General features: G+C 47.3%; 1 protein-coding gene across 1 annotated transcript in view; it reads left to right on the top strand.

The window, feature by feature from the left end:
• SNX31 (sorting nexin 31) overlaps positions 1 to 22,920 on the top strand; it is a 250,558-nt gene that overhangs the window by 85,761 nt on the left and 141,877 nt on the right. Inside the window, exon 5 of the mRNA XM_086966061.1 lies at positions 21,372 to 21,482. Coding sequence (XP_086822187.1) covers positions 21,372 to 21,482 — 111 coding nt within the window. The remainder of the gene's footprint in view (positions 1 to 21,371; positions 21,483 to 22,920) is intronic.

The raw sequence follows: 22,920 nt of genomic DNA, 5'->3' as shown, positions 1-22,920 counted from the left end.
TTTGTTGCATGCACAGTCCATAAATGATACACACACCTCCTAAAAGGACATCCACACCAATTTAGAAAAATAGCATGTATTTTTAGACACCAAGAACTTCGTTATTGGGTAAGTACTTTTTAGGTGCCTCCGAGGCAGAGCGTGTGCCGTCTCTTCGAGACCGGCTGTCTTCAGGTATGGACTTGAAGATCCGCTTATTTTCCGCCCATCTTTTCAATGGGCTCTTGTAAAATGGTGGCTTTTCATTGGTCAATAGGCTTAGTAGTTCCTCCTTAATACCACCTTTTTCTTCTGTTAACCTCTCATGAGGACAACCCCTGTTACATGTGTGGTTACTCTGTAGGCTTTAATTACAGCCTCTGAGCACTATTTTCTCAAAAAACGTTATCCTGCCGGCTGCTATTGAAGTCAGGACACACTGTCCCTCAATGCTGTTTTTTTGGCCGAACACGGCCGCATGACTTTGATTTGTTTAACTTTAAAACAAAATTAACATGGCGGCACCCGCACTTTAGATTTCTTTCAAAAGTAAACCAATAAAAACAAATATGCATTTTGTTTCCTATTTGCTTACTTTAGTTACAATGGCATCACCCGCACTTTAGCTTTGAACATCTTAATCTAAAGCCCGGTTGCAACAATTGTGTTAAAAAGTAAAGCAATAGAATTTTATTTATTTATTTATTTTTTATTGCTTTACTTTCAAAGCTATCTCAGCACCCGCGCTTTAGCTTATGATATTCAAAGCTAAGGTGCGGGTGCCACAAAGGTCTTGCATTTGCGTGAGTTTAAGCTTTTTAACAATGTAAATGACAATGCCTTTTATTCATGTGTTTACATGTTTTGTAAACGCATAAATAAAGGGGATTATCATTTACATTGTCAAAAAGCTTAAACTTTCGCAAAGGCGAGACCTATTGCATTTCATATGTGTGTTAAAATAGCAGTTTTGAAGAAAACAGATAAATATATTTGCATTGTCTAGTATGCTGTAATGTTATCCTATGGGGCAAAATACAAATACTGCTTATATATACACGGGTACTTAGCAACGACATACAGGGCCAATCTTCTGGAGTTAAGGTAATTATGGGGCAAGGTCCAAGGTAGCATTAACAAGTCACCTCTGTAGGCTTTTGGGCATCCAGGTGCTTTTCGGCATCAGATGTCCTGTTGGTTTCAATGGGAAATGGTCCTGGGAACTCTGTGGCTAGTCCGGTTGAACCCACAGGAAGACTCGGTTCTCGAGATGCGCGGCACCGTCGGTCCACTTCTCCTCAGGCTGCAAGCTTGGGTACAGTGGTGCTTTTTGGCATCTAGTCTGTGGGGAGGGAGACACTCGCGGTTGAGGGGCCCTGCACAAAGAGGCTGCAGGCAGTGACTGGCAGTTCAGTTTTGGAAAACCTTAGGTGGGGTTCGACTCTGGAGGGTCTTAGGACCTAGTTAGCATCGCTGTCCCAATTCAACTCTAGCTGGGGGGCATGGGTGTTTTCCGGAGTCCGGTTTTCACGGTCCGGAATCCTCACGGTTGGTTTTGGGTGCCCGCAGTATGCAGGAAAGTAGCTCCGCATCTCCACAGGAGTTGCTGGTTGCTCCTTGAAATGCTGGCAGTCCATCCAGGTTTTTGGAGGTAGAGGTAGAGCATCTGCAGGATGAGTAGTCTTGGGTGGAATTGTCGGGGATAGCAGGCAGGCCAGCAGGATTGGCCCCAAATCAGTTCCTGCACCTCAGTTCTTGCTCTTCAGTGTCTTTCTTCTTAGGTCCTCGGAATCTGCTTTCCTGGTGCCAGGGGCTCTTCTAAATGCTAGATTTAGTGGTGTTAAGGAGAGTGAAGGGTGGTAGCCAATGGGCTACTTACAATGGGGTCACTAAACCGTATATATGACTACTTCCTGTGGGGAATGGGTATAATCCTGTCCTGGAGTTCCTAATTCTACCATCACCAAGACTGCGAAATTTTCTTAATGGTGGGCACATCAGGCAGCTCACCTTTAGGTGTTGGACTGGCCTGGTAGTGCAACAAGCCTCCCTGCATATTTAATTTTCTGCCCATCATGGTGCCAAACAGGCCCAGGACAGAGGGGTGGCATTTCCCCTGCCTGGGGAAGCCATAGTTACATATCAATCAATCAATCAAGGACATTTATAGAGCGCACTACTTACCCGTAGGGTCTCAAGGCGCTGGGGGGAGGGGGGTGCCGTTACTGCTCGAACAGCCAGGTCTTCAGCTTCTTCCTGAAGGAGAGGTGGTCTTGGGTCAGGCGCAGGTCGGTTGGGAGGGAGTTCCAGGTCTTGGCGGCCAGGTAGGAGAAGGACCTTCCTCCTGTTGTCGCTCTTCGGATGCGGGGGACGGCGGCGAGGGCGTGGTTGGCTGAACGGAGGTGGCGTTTGGGAGCGTAGAAGTTGATTCGGTTGTTGAGGTAGCTCGGGCCTTGGTCGTGTAGGGCTTTGTGTGCGTGGGTGAGGAGGCGGAAGGTGATTCTTTTGTTGACGGGGAGCCAATGCAGGTCTCTGAGATGTCCGGAGATGTGGCTGGTTCGTGGGATGTCGAGGATGAGTCTGGCTGAGGCGTTCTGGATCCGCTGGAGTCTCTTCTGGAGCTTGGCGGTGGTACCGGCGTAGAGGGCGTTGCCGTAGTCCAGTCGACTGGTGACGAGGGCCTGGGTGACGGTCTTCCTGGTCTCGGTGGGGATCCACCAGAAGATCTTCCGTAGCATGCGTAGGATGTTGAAGCACGCCGAGGAGACGGTGTTGACTTGCCTGGTCATGGAGAGGGAGGAGTCCAGGATGAAGCCCAGGTTGCGTGCGTGGTCTGTCGGCTTGGGTGCGGTGCCCAGGGCGGGAGGCCACCAGGAGTCGTCCCAGGCGGAGGGCGAAGAGCTTAGGATGAGGACCTCCGTCTTGTCTGAGTTCAGTTTCAGGCGGCTGGTCGTCATCCACTCGGCTACCTCTTTCATCCCTTCGTGCAGATTGGCTCTGGCGGCGGCGGGGTCGTTGGTCAGGGAGAGGATCAGCTGGGTGTCGTCGGCGTAGGAGATTATGTTGAGGTTGTGATGGCGTGCGATGGCTGCGAGGGGGCTCATGTAGACGTTGAAGAGGGTGGGGCTCAGCGAGGATCCTTGAGGGACGCCGCAGATGACTTCGGTGGCCTCTGACTTGTACGGTGGTAGGCGGACTCTCTGTGTTCTTCCGTCGAGGAAGGAGATGATCCACTCCAGAGCCTTCTCCTGGATTCCGACGTTGCTGAGGCGCTGTACTAGGGTGCGGTGGCAGACAGTGTCGAATGCCGCGGAGAGGTCAAGGAGGATGAGGGCCGCTGTTTCTCCGTTGTCCATAAGGGCTCGGATGTCATCGGTGACGGCGATGAGGGCGGTCTCGGTGCTGTGGTTGGCTCGGAAGCCAGACTGTGAGGGGTCGAGGGATCCATTCGTCTCCAGGAAGGCGGCCAGCTGCTTGTTGACGGTCTTCTCGATGACTTTGGCTGGAAACGGGAGGAGCGAGATGGGGCGGTAATTCTTGAGTTCGGTGGGGTCCGCTGTGGGTTTCTTGAGTAGAGCGCTGAGTTCGGCGTGCTTCCAGCTCTCAGGGAAGGTGGCGGTGTCGAAGGATGTGTTGATGATGTCTCGCAGGTGGGGTGCGATGACAACGTCGGCCTTGTTGAAGACGTGGTGGGGGCAGGGGTCGGTCGGAGATCCTGAGTGGATGGAGTTCATCGTGCGGACGGTGTCTTCAGTGGTGATTGGATTCCAGGTGCTGAGGGTGGTGGTGGGGGGTGGTGGTTCGGTCGTGGTGTGCATTGGTTGGTTGTTGAAGCTGTTGTGTATGTCCGCGATCTTGTTGTGGAAGTATGAGGCGAGGGAGTTGCAGAGGTCTTGCGATGGGGTGATGTCGTTGTTTCCTGCGCTGGGGTTAGAAAGCTCTTTCACAATGTTGAAGAGTTCCTTGCAGTTGTGTGCGTTGTTGTCCAGCCGGTCCTTGAATGCAGTTTTCTTGGCGGCGCGGATCAGCTGGTGGTGCTTCCGGGTGGCAAGCTTGAAGGTGGTCCTGTTGTCTGGTGTTGGTTCCCTTCTCCAGACTTTCTCGAGGGCTCGGCAGTTCTTCTTGGAGCTCTTGAGTTCGTCGGTGAACCATGGGGCTTTCTTGCTGCCGGGTCTGCTGGGCGGGGTCCTCAGCGGGGCGAGCTCGTCCGCGCAGTTGCTGATCCACTTCGTGAGGTTGTCGGCGGCCTGGCTGGGGTTCGCTGAGCTGGCAGGAGGGTGCTGGCTCAAGGAGGTGGCGAGCTGGTTGGCTGTGATCTTGTTCCAGCTTCTGCGGGCAACCTGTTGCTGGTGGTGGTGGGTCGTCGTTCTTTTGAAGGTGAAGTGGACACAGCTGTGGTCCGTCCATTGAAGCTCTGTGGCGTGGCTGAAGGCGATGTCTGTGCTGGATGAGAAGACTGCGTCGAGTGTGTGTCCGGCGAGGTGGGTGGGGGTGGACACCAGCTGCTTGAGTCCGAGATTGGCGAGGTTGTCGAGCAGGGTGCTGGTGTTGCGGTCGTTGTTGTTCTCCAGGTGGAAGTTGAGGTCCCCCAGGAGGATGTAGTCAGCGGAGGGGAGGGCATGCGGGCTGACGAAGTCGGCGATGTCCTCGCTGAATTGGGTGCGTGGTCCCGGAGGTCGGTAGATCAGGGTGCCTCTGAGGGTGGTCTTCGGGTCGGTGTGGATCTGGAAGTGCAGGTGTTCGGCGGTGGTGAGGGTGTTGTCGGTGCTGGTCGTGATGCGGAGGGTGTTCCTGTGGATGATGGCGATGCCTCCTCCCATCTGGTTGGCGGTGCGATCCCTCCGGGTGATCTTGTAGCCCTCTGGGATGGCGATGGCGATGTCGGGCGCTGAAGAGGCGTTCATCCAGGTCTCCGTGAGGAAGGCAACGTCAGGGGCTGTGGTGTCGTATCATATCAAAGGCGGCAGAGGCCTTTAAAGCCTCCTACCGTGATATTCTGATTACTTAGCAATCTGCTTGGAGGAGAAGACAACACTTCTGGCCAGAGCAAGTATTATTTTTGCCCTCCGAGCATACGCTCTCCCCTGCAGGGGGTCAGAAACCTGTCTGGTGGCAGGCTGGTCTACAACAGTTAGCCAGCACACTAGAGGCTGGTAGGTTTTCAGGGGGCAACTCTATGGTGACAAATACAAAAAGAACAACTGATGGACAAAATGCAGAACGATGTCTTACATTCACCCCAGTACAGAGATCTGGGCCTAAATCGATCGTTTTTTGCTCACTATGGGCCAGATGTAGGTAGCCCTTTACCGATCGGAAACGGCCGAAAATACCGATTTTCGGCCGTTTCCGATCGGTAAAGGGCTAGGGAGATGTAGGTGCACATATTCGGTAATTTTACCGAATCGTTAATATTACCGAATCGGTAAATTTACCGATTATGCTATGTGGGTAGCCAATTTTACATTGGCAAATGGCTTACAGAATCGGTATTTTACCATGGAATACAAATCCATGGTAAAATACCGATTCCTGTGTACATGCACATCTGTGCATGTACACATGTGCCATGTGACAGACAGACGTGCCCTTAGGGCATGTCTGTGTGCCACATTGCACACATGCCCGTTTTGGGGGTGCTAGAGGGTGTCAAAGTGACACCCCCTGCACCCTTGACAAAATCGGTATTTACCGAATCGTTGAATACCGATTCGGTATTTGAATTGAATCCTATGGGCTTCAAAGGCCCATAGGATTCAATAGCAAATACCGATTCGGTATTTACCGAATCGGTAAATACCGAATTTTAAGGATTCGGAAAAGAATCCAGATGTTGGGACCTACATCCCATTTACCGATTTTGAAATACCGAATCGGTAAAATTCGGTATTTCAAAATCGGTAAATGGGATTTACCTACATCGGGCCCTTTGTCATTCCAGTTTGAACCCACCCATGTGCAAATCAATCTTGACCCTGTGCCTCATGGGAACAGTCCTGCCCGAACTGCCAGGCCAGGTCCTCCCTGGACTGGAAACAAGCATCCTAGGACCAGTTTCGGGGTTGGCAGTTCGGGCTGGACTGTTCCCATGAGGCGCAGCGTCAAGACTGATGTGCTTTTAGCTGGGTCTGAACTGGGGTGACGAAGGGAGCTAAAGAATGATGATGGATTCAACCCAGATCTGTGACTGGGGGTGAGTGTCTGAAAAGTTTCAGCACTCCATCCATCATCTCCTTGTGTTTGCTTGGTACCTCTAAGGTGACATCTGGGTGCATGTATTCCTAAATCTAACATTTGAATCAGTGTTGGTTTATTATTACAAGGTGTTTTATACCGAACACCATAGATTTCAGTGAATTCAACATGTAGCAGGGGAACTTGCTTTTACCAGCATCCAGTACCAGTACTTGTACTTAAAATGGCTTCCCTGTTCACTTTCGATATCCAAGAATTGACTTGGACATCATAGGGGCATATCTACTCATACAGAAATGCAAACACTTGTAATATAGTGTACCCTGCTTTAAGGCTGTATGGCCTGCTGTAGGGGTGGCTTACATATACTGAATGCAGTGTCTGCAGGCATGGGACACAGGAATGTGTGCCATGTTGTGTTTTCACTTTTATCTGCAGCAAGACAAGCAGCCTGCAATGGCATTCTGCATGGGTTAGGTGAGGGGTTCCTTAGGGTGGCACAATACATGCTGCATCCCTTCGGAACCCTCTTTAGCCTCCTTGCCCTAGAGGGGTGCCACTTAGTAGGGGGTCTTATAGGGAGGCGCTAAAGGTATTGCCAATTGGGTGAACAATTGTACATTTTAGGGAAAGATCTCGCACTGGGCATTGGGTTAGCAGGAACCCACTGCACTTCTGTCAAAATTGCATCAGATACTAGGCAAAAAAGTGGGGGTGATAATGTCAAAAAGGGGCACTTTCCTACACAGTACATGATCCAGAGCAATAGAGAAAGACCAAGGGGAGAAAGAGAGAAAACCATGATGAAGGCAGAAAAGTGGATGAATAAATAACTTGCAAGAATAAGAAAGTCAAAATAAGCTTGGGGTAGTGGACAAAAAAGTAATGGCAACCCTGGCATTCAGCAATGGGACTGAAAGAAAACATTTGGGGCTCTGAATTTGGTTTTACAAATTACACACACTTCCCCTCCCTCACACCTCATAGCCCCCCGCCCCCCCAAGGTTGTCACCTCCACATTTAGTAGCGGACATCTCTTGTGTTCTTATTGTTGGCATAACTGTATCCAAATCAGCTGTACTTCTAAATAGGTGTAAGCTTCGCAGTGTCCATGGATGTGAGGGGAAATGGTGATTACGTTCACTCACAAGAAAAGTAACTATGCAATTCCAGTCGCAACTAGTGATTTCAAGAGAATATTGGCCTTCAGAACGAAATATTGCTAGTTTGCATAGCAAAATTACACCAGTGAGGAGATGTAGGAACAGTGAGAGACACCACAAACTTCAGCCAGTAATCCGAATCTACAATAGACTTTGCTTGCTAATAAAAACTTTGCATATCCTAGATTGTTACATTGCCAACATGGTGCACTGGAGAAGGCCTACTTGTTTACAGTAACACTGATCTGTGGGCTCGCCTATTCACTCTAACCTCATCTTGAAGCACCCAGCCCTATTTAAGCACACATGAATTTAATCTCCTACATATCCTAACTCTGAAATTATATCGGTCTACCAGATCTGAAAGCATTATTACAGCAAATATACCCATTGTTATTGTGTTATAATACAGTTCATCACAACCCATGCAGCATCCCTGTAGTAAGTATGGGTTGGGAAGTGCAAAAAACAATATCAGATATACCCATGCCGGATGACAACATGGCAAAGTTAAATTCATCATACCCAACACTCCCGAATATCCAGAGCTATGGAAAGTGTCTTCCTTTCAAGGAAAACAGCTCTTCAGCATTTAGTGATTGGAACTAGTAAATAAAGCACATATTTTTAAATGTAATTAGGAAAGGAAATAAATTTTTTTTGTGGTGCGACAGATTTAGATAGTTCTGCACACAACTGAAGTGTTTGGGTAATGGAGGAGCAAGCAGAATTATGTGACAGCCCTTATGTGAAGGGCAGCATGGATGAGAGACGAAACAAACATGATTTCTACAAGTTGGCAAATAAGTGTGCATCAATCCGTTGTACATACTGACCAAACATGAAATGATTGGTTCAAGTTGACAAGTGTAACATACCTACATCGGTCTATGCACTTTCACAATCTTACAATAATTGGATGCTGAAAAGGAGTTTAGCTATGAGTGGTTGGTAGGCTCTGAGTGATTTAATTGACTATCATTTTCTTCCATTTATCATACGCATTTCGCCCATATATAGGGTGCATTTGACAATTTACTTTGTATTTGACTTCCAACTGCCAATGACATGCTTTAAGAATTAAAGACAAAACATTAGCCTTTCATGTAAAATGGGAAAAATAAAGAGATGTCACTTAAGTGGCTGAAAGTAAGAATGTGAAATCAGAAAACCGGGGATCAATTGCAGCTTCCACCAAATTATGTTCACCAAATTATGTAATACTTGGCAAATCTCTTTTGTGTTTAACTTGGTGGACTACGTTGCTCCATGTATAATGAGAATCTAGGCCACATATAAGGTGCATATGGCAAGTGACTTGCATGTGGCTTCTGCCTGCTACCCACCCACGTTCTAACCTCATGAACAATGAAATGAGGACAAAGCGTTGACCTTTGATGTAAAGCAGAAGAAAGTAAGCAGAACAGTCAAGTGGCAGCATTGCACATTGTGAAAGCTGAAACTTTGAAATGAATCCCAGCTTCCCCACATGACCAAATTGTGATCTTTCTGTTGTATTTTATTTAATAGTCTAAGATGTTGCTTCATGTACAATAAGAATATAGGCCACATATAGGGTGCTCATAGCAATTGGCTTGTTTCTTGGTTTATTAATAGAAACATTCATGTCCAGCCCTGCCAACAATGCTAGGTTCCCACTAAATTAAAGCTGTCACTTCTAGTAAATACCTGTCAATGCAGTGATAAAATCTGATACACAATGGTGAAACATTTCTTCATTTTAACAAAGTACACTTTATTTAATTGTGGAGTGACTTTGCATATTTTGTTGCTTGAATTACTTATCAGTTTCATGGCTGAGTTTATGCATGGGCTCTCCATGTTAACTTGGTAGCTCACCCACTTTTAAAGAAGCTAATGTTTGAATGCCAGGGTGTGGTCTGGTTGATTGTAATTGTACCCTTGGGCCCATTCTTCTGAGTCTGAAATATTTCCTTGGCTTTGGGCCGCATGTCAAGTTGATGCCTCATCACATGGTAAACATTTTGTCCAAAGATGGGACGCAGCATTTCTTTTGTAGTGGAATGGGATGAAGTCTGGCTGGGGTAGTGGTACTTACCAAGAACTGGAATGAAGGCCTAGATGCAGCAGGTCCCTCTCCTCCAACTATCTCCGTCTTGCTTCTTTCTTCCTTTTTCTGCCCGTGTGTAGCATGCGCTCCAGCTCCAATGGAAGGCAAGATGCAGAGGCTCGGGAACTAAAAGACCAATATTCTGGCAGCTCACCCTTTTAAATGGTGTGAAACTAATGTTGCTCATCCAGCTTTCTGGGGCGCTGCTCTCAGGCATAACCTCAGGGTGGACATTTTTCTAAGTTCTTCTGCTCATTTCCTCTGGCCTTCTACTTCTGGGCATGCTGGAAAAAATCACAGAACGGCCACTAGCAAGGCTTGAAACAGTTCCCCTGCCCTGCTACTCTCTTTTGTATAATCCTTTTGTATTATTGGAAAAACTGTACTCCAGGACCCCATAAATTGGCGGTCGCGGTGAGGCAGCAACAGTTGGTGGAGTCACGAGGGGGAGAGTCATGGACCGCAGTCTAACAGTCAATTTATACATGTTTTTGTTGTTTTTATTTTTAACTCTGCTGCAAAGATATTGGCAGTAAGTCTGTTCTGGCTTAATCGGTTGTAAAGGTTGCATTTTAAAACCTCGCATGGAGTTGAGGAGATCTTTGTGTGCCCAGTAAATCTCAGGGAATAATAATCGGGCCCAATCTTTAGCAGGTACGAACTGAGCCCATTCCACTGACCTTCAGAGGGGGTGCACAGCTGCCTGCAGAAGTCGTGCTCAGACCAAAAACATACAGATAATTAAAGAACCCTAGTGCTTCAATGCCCCTCCCCCACCACAGACCGCGTCTCGCAGCTTGTTGTGCATTTTTTAAAATTTGAATTATGCCTTCATCTTTGGGATTTGGACTTGTTTCCCCATATCTCGCCCTTTTTATTGCTCCCTTTTCTCGCCCCCCCGACTCAGTGTCTTCCTCATAATGACAAGCCGTCTAGCTTCCCTTACTTTGCTTCAACATATCACGAATTGCACCCAACATAGTTTCGATGCTACATAATTCAACTTGTACGTCTTATTCCTTGTGCGCCATCTTGCGGCTACTTCCAGTGTATCGCGCTCGTGTATCATTGCCCTAAGAAATCAAATACACATATGGAAAGCTTTCATGTAAGCTTGATTTACTTTTCATTAGTGAAAAGTACACATTGTGGAATGCATTCACTTCTTTATTTCATACGTGCATTGTTTGCAAAAAGAAATCTGCTTTATTTTTTTCTCTGCACGATACATTGGTTTACTTTCCAGCAAAGCAATGGTGCCCCTGCACCCAAATTCATCTTCTGCACCAAGCAGTTCCTATGCTCTTGTTGTCCGACTGCTGCTGAAATACAAACTCGATGCGCACGTCGGTTTTGTAAAGTCAGCAGGTCAGGCTTAGAACGGAAATTGAATCTGCAAAAACGTACTTTCTCAAAGCAGATATGCCCTCCTTAATGGGACGGGAGCTGTTGGCACCAGAAGAGTAGACCGCGCATTCTCCCCTGATGTGAAACATGTACATTGTGTGCTTTTGGAGTCAGAATGGTATTGAGAGTCCCTGTTTTGCAATCACAAAGCCTGTGTTTTCGAATATTTGCTATTGCAAAACGGGTTTGCACATCATTATGTCTCTCTCTCTCTCTCTTTCTCTTTCTTTCTCTTTCTTTCTCTTTTTCTCTCTTTCTCTCTCTTTCTCCTTCTCTCTCTGTCTCTCTCTCTCTCTCTCTCTCTCTCTCTCTCTCTCTCTCTCTCTGTCTCTCTCTCTGTCTCTCTCTCTCTCTCTCTCTCTCTCTTTCTCTCTCTCTCTCTCTCTCTCTCTCTCTCTCTCTCTCGCTCTTGTATTCGCTCCTCCACTTTCCTCCTCCTTGGCATGCAGTTTGTAACAAGCATTGGCATAGGTCTCGCCCTTTGGGACCTTATACGTGTTTTTCCATGCAACAGTTAATGTTGTTGCAGTAAGGATATTGTGCTGCATAGCTAAATACTTATAAGGTCCCAAAGGCGAGACCTATTGGCTATGCCAATGCTTGTTGTACATATAAATAAAACTGCACATCATTCTTTACGCACAATAAATATGCTTTTATAGTACCTATGCCTGTGTGAAAGTGTTGCAGACAAAATATCGACCATCAGAACTTGTATGCCAGTTAAAAAAAATTATGGATCTTTTATGCAGTGACGGGATCTGTAGTTTATATTAAAAAAAAAAGTATCTCAAATACTTAAAATACGGAAATCAATGAATATGAAAGAACGGTGCAGTCATGCTCTTTGCTAGTCGTAAGAATATGGAAAAATGCTAAATATGATGTATGAGAATATATAAAGATGTTTTGTGATTTGACTTTATTTCCAAGAGCAAGCACTATGGTGCCTTTGATAGTCACTGCCACAGAACATCCAATCATAGGTCACTGAACAGAACACACTTCATCTGTTATTGGTTTGGTTCATATAATACGTGCTTGAACATGAGGTACTAGCCCACATCATGCTTACTATCAGATAATGCCAGTTACGGGGCCACCTAATCCTTGAGCGTCAGGGACTGGCCCATGTATTGCTTACCTTTCAGCCACTAGGCCCCATGGTGCTTCCTATATGGATACGAGGGCTCATCTTACTTACCTGTACTTTACAAGGGCATATAATAGGCGTTTATCATTCGTTATATGCCACAGGGTGTCTGCAGATCAGCGGGTGACATCCTGGCTTCTACGTGATCACAGGATTGCTTCCCATCACTTACAGGGCTGCACAATGTCTGCCATAAATCAGTGCTTTGCAGGGTTCCTGCCACTAGTTCCTGGGACTCTGGGTGACTGGGCGAACTTAACTAGGGCACAATAATCTAGTCCCGTTTTCTTCCTCTTTGCCTCTGTCTCCATTTTCTCCGCTCTGCCTTTGTCCCCAAACTCTTTCTTCCACTCACTCGTTATCACTCTCTTTTACACAAAATACCTCCTTGGTCACCCTCCCTCCTTCACTGTAATTCCCTTGTTTGCTGTCTTTAATGGTCACTCTTCTCATACACTTTCCCTCCTTATTGCTACCTTGTTCTCTTGTTTTCTCATACTTTTGCTATCTATTTCTAACACGCTTCATAATTTTTGGGGAGTTCTATATTTTACTCTCGCTCATTAGCACACAGACACTGTTGCTGCTTTAGCCTCTATTTTCTTTAGTTTGAGTCTGTGCAGCGCCTGCGTTTCTCTGTGAGCTAGACCATATTGGAGTATGGAATGGAAAGCCCTCTTATCACCTTAGCAGCTATGGAACGTCCAGCTCCAGTGCTGAACGTTCCATTGCGCAGGTGCAGTTGGAACGGCCGACGGCAGCACTCCCGAGGTAGTGGTGCCGTCGGCCGTTGGACTGGCGCAGCACTTATGAGGTTAAATTTGTCATTGGCTTGTTATTGACCTACGTAAATGCTGGCTTCTGATTCTTTAATAGGCTTGTTAGTCCCTCCATAGTACCGCCTTGACAACATTTGTAACCTCCCACGAGGACTCACCCTTTTACTTAAGTTGCTACACTGCGAGTCTTTCTTAGTCTGTAAGCACTATTTTCTTTAAATGGTTTCTCCTACTGCAGGCACGTCATGCTTTCTTGCAACATTCAGCGCGCCATGCACTCTTTCACTTTCTAAGCAGCCCGTGACAATGGCGGGCGCTTCTTTGAATAGGTGCCGCATTTCCAAGAGTTTGCGCTATTGGCATTGTAATTAACAGTGCCTTTTTAGGTCTCGCGCCTGCGATGCATATGGCGAAGCCATATGCCATCGCGCAGGCGCGATACTAATGTTGCTGGGTCTGCTTCCCAGGAGACAGGAGATGTCACGAGCACGGTCTGGAAAGCGATCGGCGCCGGCCGCGCGCGTTTCCCAATCTCCTGTCTCTCTGGGAAGCACACAAGCAAGCCCAGCAAGCCCCGCCAAGGTAACTTTTTGATATAATCTTTATTTCTTAATAAGGTGAGGTGGACAGAAATGAAGGTTTACTTTACTGTTTGCTCGGAAACACTCGATGTGAAGTTCTAGGGACTCACTTCACTGGGCACCTTCCTCAGTCATATGAGGGCCGGCCATTTTAACCTCTGCTGGGCAAATCGCATCGGAGCTACGGCTTGTGATTGTAGTGTAGCCGGAAACCCTTCGCTGTTGCTCTGATGAAGCCCCCCTCAGATGCTGCGGCAGCCTCGAGTCGCTGCAGTGTTGTCCCTGGACACCTGCGAGAGGAAACTCCAGACGCTATAATGCAATGCTGGCGAACTAAAAGTTTTCACTACGACGCGCGCTATATAAAGGTCCCATGTCGAAATATTTTACACCAAGGGTGACTTTGCAGAGGAAGTCCCACTGTTCATGGACTCTGTGCTTTCCATCCCCAACTTACAAACATATCACTGCACGAGCAGGAGCACAATTAAACAGAATAACCCAGCCCAAAGTAGCAGTTGCACACTATGGCATTATGGGTATGCAAATGAGCCCAGGAACGGCTTCTTTCTCCACATTGCAGTATGCGACCTGTAAAAATTGAAGGCAACATTTCAAGTCTAGTGGGGAAAAAATGACAATTTTGCAGTGAATCTCGCGTTTATTCAAAGACAGTTAAATAAGTCGCGCACACTTTCTTTGAGATATTCAGGACCGGCGCAAAATATAATTCAGTGTCAAAATTCTGTTCGGTTTTCATAAGTAGACGTGCTCCGTTGGAATTCATTCACCTTGACCCATCCCCGAGATGAAAGTTAACATTGAAATGCTTAAAAGTAGTTTGTCAAAGGCCAGTGCTGCTGTACGGGACGCACTTTAAAGGCAGCCAGCCAGCAGACACCACTGAAGTTTATTGTGGCCACAATCTGTATATTTCACAAAGTTTCCAGCAAGCAGAGCCTGTGACTCTGTACAGGGTCCAGAGTGCTTGCACCCCACCTGCTAGGGCTTTAATCACAGAAATGTAGGGCCTCAGTCGCGGCAAGAAGGTGGGTGTGATCTGTTCTGTGTTGCCACCAGCAGACCCCTCTGAAGCTCATTGCTGCCCCCATCTGTACATTTCAAAGAGATGCCTGCCAACAGAGCACACAGTCTGCAGGGCTAGCGCCACATCTCTTACGACTTTAATCACAGAATTCCACATCTCCAGTTCCCGCAAGATGGTCTCAAGGGCACCCTGGGGAGCGCTGGGCATAATTTGGGTGTGGGGGTGATTGTCCCTCCTCTGTCTCCTGAAGGGGCAGGGCTCTCTTTGAGGGCAGCTGCGCGCCCTCCTCCCCTGTCTCTTCCCCATGTTTGGAAGGCTAGCTCCTTACAGATGACACTGCGCAGCGCAGCTCTAGGCGCTGCTTGGGTGAGGGCAGTTCTCTGCAGACTGCTGTCCCGATGACAGTTTGAGGCCAGTGATTGACTCGGAGGCAGTTCTCGGTATTTTCCACAGGTACAACAGTAGTTGTGTGATTGTGTTAATAGATTTGCTTTTCCTTCAGGAGGTCGAAGTGAAGTTCTCGGGGACTCACTGCTACAACAGTAGTTGTGTGATTGGGTTAATAGATTTTCTTTTTTTTCAGCAGGTCGAAGTGATGTTCTCGGGACTCAGTGCTACAAAAGTAGTTGTGTGATTGTGTTAATAGATCTTCTTTTCCTTCAGCAGGTCGAAGTGAAGTTCTCGGGACTCACTGGGCACCTTCCTCAGTCATATGAGGGCCGGCCATTTTAACCTCACTTATAATCTAGTGACTGGTGGGTTTAGATGAATCTATTGACTGCTGGGCTAATCGCATCGGAGCTCCCTCTGGCGGCTTGTGATTGTAGTCAGGAAAAGAAAATAGCCAGAGAACTGCCCTCACCCAAGCAGCGCCTAGAGCCGTGCTGCGCAGTGTCATCTGAGGAGGGACAATTACCCCCACACCCAAATTATGCCCAGCGCCCCCCCGGGTGCCCTTGAGACCATCTTGCGGGAATGAAGGCCTGGACTCGACAAACTTAATGTGGAGAAAATGGAGGGGCATGATTGAAATAGAGAAGCCCGGGAAACGAGGCAGATTGATTGGAATGAGAGGATTCAAAGCGCAGTAAACTCCAAACTATTATGGATGTCGTGTAGCGCTTGAAACGGTGTAATCTTCAAAGAAGCCACCAGTGAGCTTTGTGCAAGTTCAAATGAAGAACAGGGGGCAGAAAAACAGAAATCTAGGACAAAAGTTTGGGAAAGGATATTAAGAATGAGCAGAGTGGGAGGAAAGTGAAGGCAGGTTGGGGTGCTTGCTAGAATTTGAGGAAGAAGTAGACGTGTGGGTTGTAAAGAATAAAGGAAGGCAGGTATGTTGTACAGAAAAAAATACTTGGTATTGGCACTTCACAGCTCGCGTAATTATTAATGGCATTTGTGTTATTGCTCATGCTGAGTTCCTGGAGTAGCAAATGTAGATGTTTGATCACTGCCTGCATAGTTATGATATGCAGACTCAGGACTCGAATCCAAGCCCAGATCACCAGGATCCAACCTTCTCCGGAGTTGAAAACTCATGTATTCAAGCAACTTCCATAACTGTGTAGCCTCTTCAGTGCTATCTGCTCCTAAAAGGAGGAGGGGGTAGGGTAGACATGGTCCTTTCCAAGGGCAGTGGTGTTATGGGTTAGTCCACCGCTGTGCTCAAAGGCAGTGAGGTACATTTATTTTCCCCCACATTTTCAGTGGGTACTTGCTGTCCCGCAGCAACGTTTGCAATTGTGAACTGGGCACCGGGGCAGTTGTCCTCTATACCACATTGAAAACAAAATGAGGTGCAGGGTCCTTGTGATAGCTGCAGTAGCACCCTCTCTGCTTCTGAATAGGGTGCTGGAGCATGTTTAGCTGTCCTGGTCCTTCTTGGCCTACAATGCTTTGAGGTACTGTCACCGTCTTCGAAATGTAGGGGCAATGGATTTCAGGACACTTGATAGTTATCAAACCAGTACCATAAGATCCAACATACATCCTTAGAAATCAATGACATTTCCAAGTTTAAGACAAGACAAGGTTGAGCATGGTTCTAATAGTGGCTACAGTGCAAAACCAAATTGTCTGCCAGGGTTTCTGTTGCTTTGTCAAGCCTCGCCAAAGTTACCAGCAAATTAAACAAGCATTTGCAATGCTACAGGTGTCGCATTTACTAGAGTTTGAGTTATTGGCATTGTAGATTACAATGCCTTTTATTAATGTGTTGGTTTTTTAAACAAATAAATAAAAGGCATTGCTGTGAGAAGGTGGCCTGATATGCAGTGCTCACTATTCTAGTGAACACTATGTATCAGTCCAGCAACCCTTATTGATGATTGGTTGTAAGTCAACCTTATAGACCAGCTATCCTAGTAGCATGGATACGAGCAGTCTAAGGCTAAAGACTCGAGAGGGCGTGTTAAGCCAGCTGTTTACCACACATATACCCCTTGAATACCCAGTGAAAGGACACCACACAAGTGTTATGAAAATAAACAGTATATTTATTTAGATCACAACAGCCCTGTACTCTTTATGAGGACAGGGTACTAAGCACAAAACAAAACTCTTACGAAAATACTTAAGTTAGCACAGTATATACAAATGCCCGAGGGGCACGGAAAACCATATATTCTGAAAGTGGAATGCGAAATTACTAGCAGGTAAGTACAGTACTAATAGGCTTAGGAATCGCTAGGACTTGACTATAGAATCTTCAGATTACTTCTAGGAGGCCTAGGGGACTCGGGTGCAGAGTGTGCACTCTCACGCGGGATGCGGGACAAAGTCTATGGTAGCTAGTAATGACAAAGTTAGTGTTCTCGGGCGAACCCGACCTGGTAGGAGGAAAACGAAAGTGGATTCTGACCCTTGGATAGTGAGGCTATGCTGGGGCACCGAAATGCCGAAGTTACCTAGCCCAGGGGCTGCAGCTGCATAAGTCTCAAAAGACGTCCGGAATCCTCGTAGACGGACCAGGAGCCTGGAAGAAAGAAGTTGCTGGCAGGCGACCAGTGAAGAAAGTTCGATGGATCCAAGCCTGGATCGAAGGAAGATGACACCTGAAAGCAGAGGGGACCAAGTTCGAGACTACTAGCCAGTAGTCAGGTGGCACCAGGAGGGCACCGGATGGTAGTCACCTCGACTAGGTGAGTGGGTGACGCTGTGCTCGCAGATCTCACGGACCAGGAGGCGTTGTCGGCGACCAGGATGGAGGAGCGAGCTGTCCCACGATGGATGAAGCTGTCGGCGTCGCTGGACCCAGGATTGGGCAACAAAGCCTTGGCAAATTCAAGCCCACGCGGTGGACTCAAAATGGCGTCTGGAGTGGACCAGGAGGGTCCGGGGTGCCTCTCTTGAAGAAGGAAGCAAGGGCCAGTCTGGAGCAACCAGACCAGCAGCAGTGATGTCGTCGGGCATCGTGAAGAAGGCCACAAGCCAGCCGGCTAGTAGCCACACAGCGCGGTGAGCACGCAAAAGCAGAAGGGCCCCATGCAGATCGTGGAGATGCTGGAGGGCTGATCTTCGGTGCTGGAGCTGCTCAGGGTTGGGGCTTCTCGGACCCCAAAGCACTCACCAGTGGAGCACACGGTGGGCTTGTTGCAAAGAAGTCGTGCAGTTTTGGCGATCGTCGGTCCCTCGAGGTCTCGTCGCACTCACTGTTCTCAGCTTTGCTGTAGAGGTGAGTAGAGGTCAGAGGTGCCAGGGAAGCCGGGTCTCGTCGAGCTGGGTCGTCGGATTCCGGAGGAAGGACTTGCAGCAGACCGCAGTGTTCTTAGGATGGTGCCCGCTTGATGCAGGGTGACTACTCCTTAGCCACAAGGGAGAATCTTGAAGAAGGAAATCTTGATGTCTTTCGCAGAAAGTCGTGTCTTGATTCCAAAGATGATCTAATTTGAACAGGGGGCCCGCTCCCATCTTTATACTAAAAAAGGGGGCTGACCCGGTGACTAGGTCCTGCCTATGGGTGGGACTAGGAGGGGGGTGGTTACACCCCTCTGCCATGCCGGACTTTCCCCAGGCCAGGGGCTGGTGTGCCCCTGGAACTGGTTCTGACCGGCCTATGCGTAGTGAGCACCGGGGTGCCACTCAGCAGTCACCTTCCTGTAAAGCCCTGCCTACCCAGGATACACAAAACCATGTCTGGGACGGTGCTAGCACCGCCCCTGACAGGAAACCCTTTGTCCAGGCTCCCCTCGCTGGAAGGACTCCCAGCTGCAGGGGGTCAGACTCGTGTCTGTGGTGGCAGCATCCATTTTGTGGAGCTGAGGCTTCGTTTAACTTTAACCGGGGTTCACAGTTACATACATGTCGTGTCCCTCTAGAAGGGTGGAATGCTAACCCCGTCGCCAGAATTGGCGAGGGGTTAGTATTCCAATTCGTATGACACCTTACTCGACATGTTTTGATAAAGCAATACCAAAGATAGCATTTAACCGCGAGGAGTATAATGCACTTAAGAGTATATGGTATGCGATATCATGGAACAGCTATTAGGACTTGGTTCCGCAAGCTGCAGACAGGCTCAGCTCATGCCAGAGCACCATCTCACACGATTCCAAGCACTCTGCCTTCAGGATTGTCAAGGCCTGCCATAGGAGTGACTGATAGGAATCTGTGTGTCCATTTTAGGGTTAGATATAGGTATACTATATCTACAGCAAAGGGTGATTACACGACTTTGCCCCAGCTGTCATGCAGCCAGTTGTGTCAAATTTAGGAGGCCAGCCAGGGGTGGCATAATACATGCTTCAGCCCCTGGTAGGCCCTGGGTACACCTATGCCCTGAGTTACAGGGTCTGATAAGGTGGCCCAGTACCAATTGGAAATGTACCTAAGGTACATGGAACCCATTTTACAGAGAGAGCAGTAGGCCTGGGGTCCTGATTGGCAGGGCCCCAGGTCAACTATGTCAAAAACCAGCTAAAACACAGGGCAAAAAGTTGGGGGCAACCATAGTCAGGAGGTACCTTCCTACAATTGCCATTTACAATGCCAATAGCATAAACTCTCGCAAATGCGAGACCTATTGCATTGTAAATGCAGAGCGTGCGCGTGACATCTCCTATCTCCTGGGAAGCAGACCCAGCAACAATAGTGCTGTGGTGTGTATCTACTTTTTAGCCATATTGCACGTCAGCAACCACAACCCGCCGATCTTGGAACTGGCGAACCGGTTGGTGTCTTGAGGTGGATCAACATCGTGTGATTCTGGGGAAATCACTTGCTCTCCACACGCCTAAAAACAAAAAATGAACGTACCTGTGTGTAATCCCCGTGGTGAGGTGCATCATTACAGCTGCGTGAATAATAACAGCTGTGAGCCCGTGCATGAGGTGCATCATCAGAGCGTCAGAGCTTTGTGAATAATAACTGCGTCAGCCCCATGCGTGAGGTGCATCATTAGAGCTGCGTGAATAATAACAGCTGTGAGCAACAGCACTCTTGAACACACTCAAAGTGCTCACCAATTCAAAGTATGCTAAAAAATTTATGCAACGCATTGTCATACACAATGCCAATAACTCAAACTTTAATGCTGCAAGACCTATTGCATTGCAAATGCTTGTTATTTATGTGTTAATTATCAAACCAGATAAATAAAAGGCATCGTCATTTACAATGCCAATAGCTTAAAATCTCGCAAATGCAAGACCTATTGCATTGCATACGGAGGTTCGCAGCTTGGAATGAACAATTCTTAACAGAGTGACAATATATTTGCTGGATGGTGGACACATTATACTGTCCTGAAGGGCTTGACAAAGTTCACAGATGGTTTCCATCTCTAGATTTCAGAAGTGGAAAAAGTCAGCTGCTTTGTTTCCTTACTCTGATGGTCAGGCAAAAACATAACAAAATAAACCAGGTGCAATCTACATGGGAAGACTGGTCCAGGGCAGGCTGAGCAGGGCCAGCCCTGCGCACGGAGTAACCTTTAGAAGAGGAGTAGCTGGTAGTCTCTTCCGTGCACCGCAGAATTGTGGACCATCCAATTGCAAGGTCCCTTCCTGCTCTGTGAGATGGAGGTGGCGAAGGGTTCGAGTAGAAGGGACAAACTCATGAAGGAATGAACCGACTGAATACCAAATTTACCTTACTGATTTTTAGGGTTTCGCCCTCCCCTGCTGATCTAGGCCCTCACTCCACTGCAGGTGTTCACGTTCATTTGAATGGTCCCTTGAAATAAAAAAATACGTTTTTAACAGCACTTCATCTGTACTGCAGCTTGTCACGGTCTATCCACATAAAAGCATAGGCTGCTCTCGGACACTTCTGTTGCACACAGTGACTGGGCAGCAGGCACCTCCAGATACAGAAACATTGCTAGCTAGCGGGTGGTGTAGGATGAACATCTCCGTCCCCTGGCAGGATAGAGCGTGTCTTCTGGCCAGAGCTGAGCCGGGCCATTGTATAGGCGCTGGATCAACGTCCGGTGATTCTGGACGAATCACTTATTCTCCTTGTGCCACAAAAATGTTTGATTTTCTGTATTGTAACTGATGCTAATGTAATGCGGTCAAAGACCTTTGGGTTAAGTTTGCGCTGTATAAATCTGCGGAAAAAAAACTAGCACCTAGCCTATCGGTAAAAAACACTCTCAAATTGACTGCATGCCTTCCTCTCATCTAAGCGGAGTGATTTCATGAGCTTCACCAAAGCATTAATGGCAGCCTGATAATTCGGTGTGGGGCGCTCTGCTTCAGGCTCAATGGATTGTGGGTACCTGTTCATGCACGCAGCTTAAAGGGAACTATGACCTTGGTCTCTAATCGGACAATAACAATATTGTGGGGTGCATTTTAAAACAAATGTAGCTTCTGCTTGTGACAGTCAGTATCTTTGCCTAAACGTTATACAGTCTAAACATCTGGTTGTCACTAAAGGTATAATGCATATCTAAGGCTAATCAAGAAAATAATTTATTTGAAATATTGGATACACCTACCACTAATGTCTATATGCTATATTTTTTTCAGGATACATTCAGGATTCAAGAACATAAAGTGGACTTAGATGTTTATCTGCCTAATGGAAGAAGGATCAGAATTGATGTTCAGACATCAGACTCGGCTGAACGAGTGCTGGAGGTAACATGGCGCACTGAGGTTTTTGTGCTAGATTTAGAACTCCTTAACCCCACCCTAGATCAAGTAATAAAGTGCTGTAGATATGAATAATATACAGACGTGACTTGTGTGAGGAGCCAAACCTATTGGAAGGTTACTTTGTATGAGTTAACATATGGCGATGGGGGAGAACATCTCCCAACTGCATGGTTGTGTAGCAGGCCGCTATGTTTGTGTTAATGCTATTTTTGACGGATAGTGCAACGATTTGGGAATAATCATTCTGGGATATCAAGACTCCAGGATAGAGTTAAAAAGATTGACAAAGTATATCTTAAATTTGTTTTTTTTTTTCTTTTTAATCCTCATCCGCAGTAAACAGAAAAGCAGGATGTTGCTATCCTTACTCTATTTCTAGAGAAGTAGACAATCAAGGTAGGGCCCCAAAGATGCCGCCCTCCTACCGACAAACAACAAACCTACTAGGTGTAACTGACCCCTCCTTTTAAGGGAAAGGGTGGTCGCACTCCCCTCTGGTTGATCGTAACTATTGGCTGTAGCTGCAGGCCCAGCAGAGAGAAAGCAGGACCCAGCACAATCAGAGAGTTTCCACCAATCTCCTACAAATTTTCCGTCTAGCCAGCAGGATTGCGTAAAATAAGAACCCCCTGGATGGACCTATAACTTCTCCAGTAATACCAAATATAATCAGGACCAGAGAAATATGGACTCGGGTCCCCAAGTTGTCCGCTATGGTAGCCCCCACCCTCTCCCAAAATTCAGAGATAGCTGGGCAATCTTTAAATGTCTGAAGCGTTCACCAAATCACACTTCTAACAGCTAGCAGGAGGGCCTTTTGTAATTGTAGAACGTCTAGAGGGAGATCAATTGTCCCTGTGTGTAGTGAAATAGTGGTTCCTCCTGAGCCAAGCTGGTTTTACCACTGAAAACAAGGTGTTGAAAGAAGTTTGCCACAAGTCCTCCCAGTCTACATCTGATATAAAAGCACCCCACAGTTCTTCCGCTAATTTAAAATCCCCATCAATAACTTCCTCGATGGTCAAGTAAAAGAGACACCTCTTTCCTCCCCACCGGTCTTAATACCAGTTGCTCCTCTGGAATGTTTCCTTCACCTATAGTTTTTTTCAAATTCTGGGACCAACTCTGCAATTGCAAATATTTAAACCTGGACATGCCCTCCTAGTTTGTCATCAAGCGCCTCCCAGGGCAGGAGTGAGCCCTCAGCAGCTAGATCCCCCCCCCTACACTAGAAGCCCAGATGTATTCAGTGGGGCTGCCAGTTTATCTTTCAGGCAGTCCGGAGCCCCCGGAGAGTCCCAAAAAGGAGCCTAACTTGAAAAATAGTTTAAGCTGGCACTTTGCTTAATTCTGGCCCATGTACGAGCCATATCCAGTAGGACCTTCAGTCTGATCTTCTTAAAAAACTTCTGGTCTCCAT

The sequence above is a fragment of the Lissotriton vulgaris genome, chromosome 4_1 (genome assembly GCF_964263255.1).
Source record: "Lissotriton vulgaris chromosome 4_1, aLisVul1.2, whole genome shotgun sequence".
Classification (NCBI taxonomy): domain Eukaryota; kingdom Metazoa; phylum Chordata; class Amphibia; order Caudata; family Salamandridae; genus Lissotriton; species Lissotriton vulgaris.
Note: the sequence above shows the minus strand (reverse complement) of the source record. Positions and strands in the feature narration are given on the sequence as shown.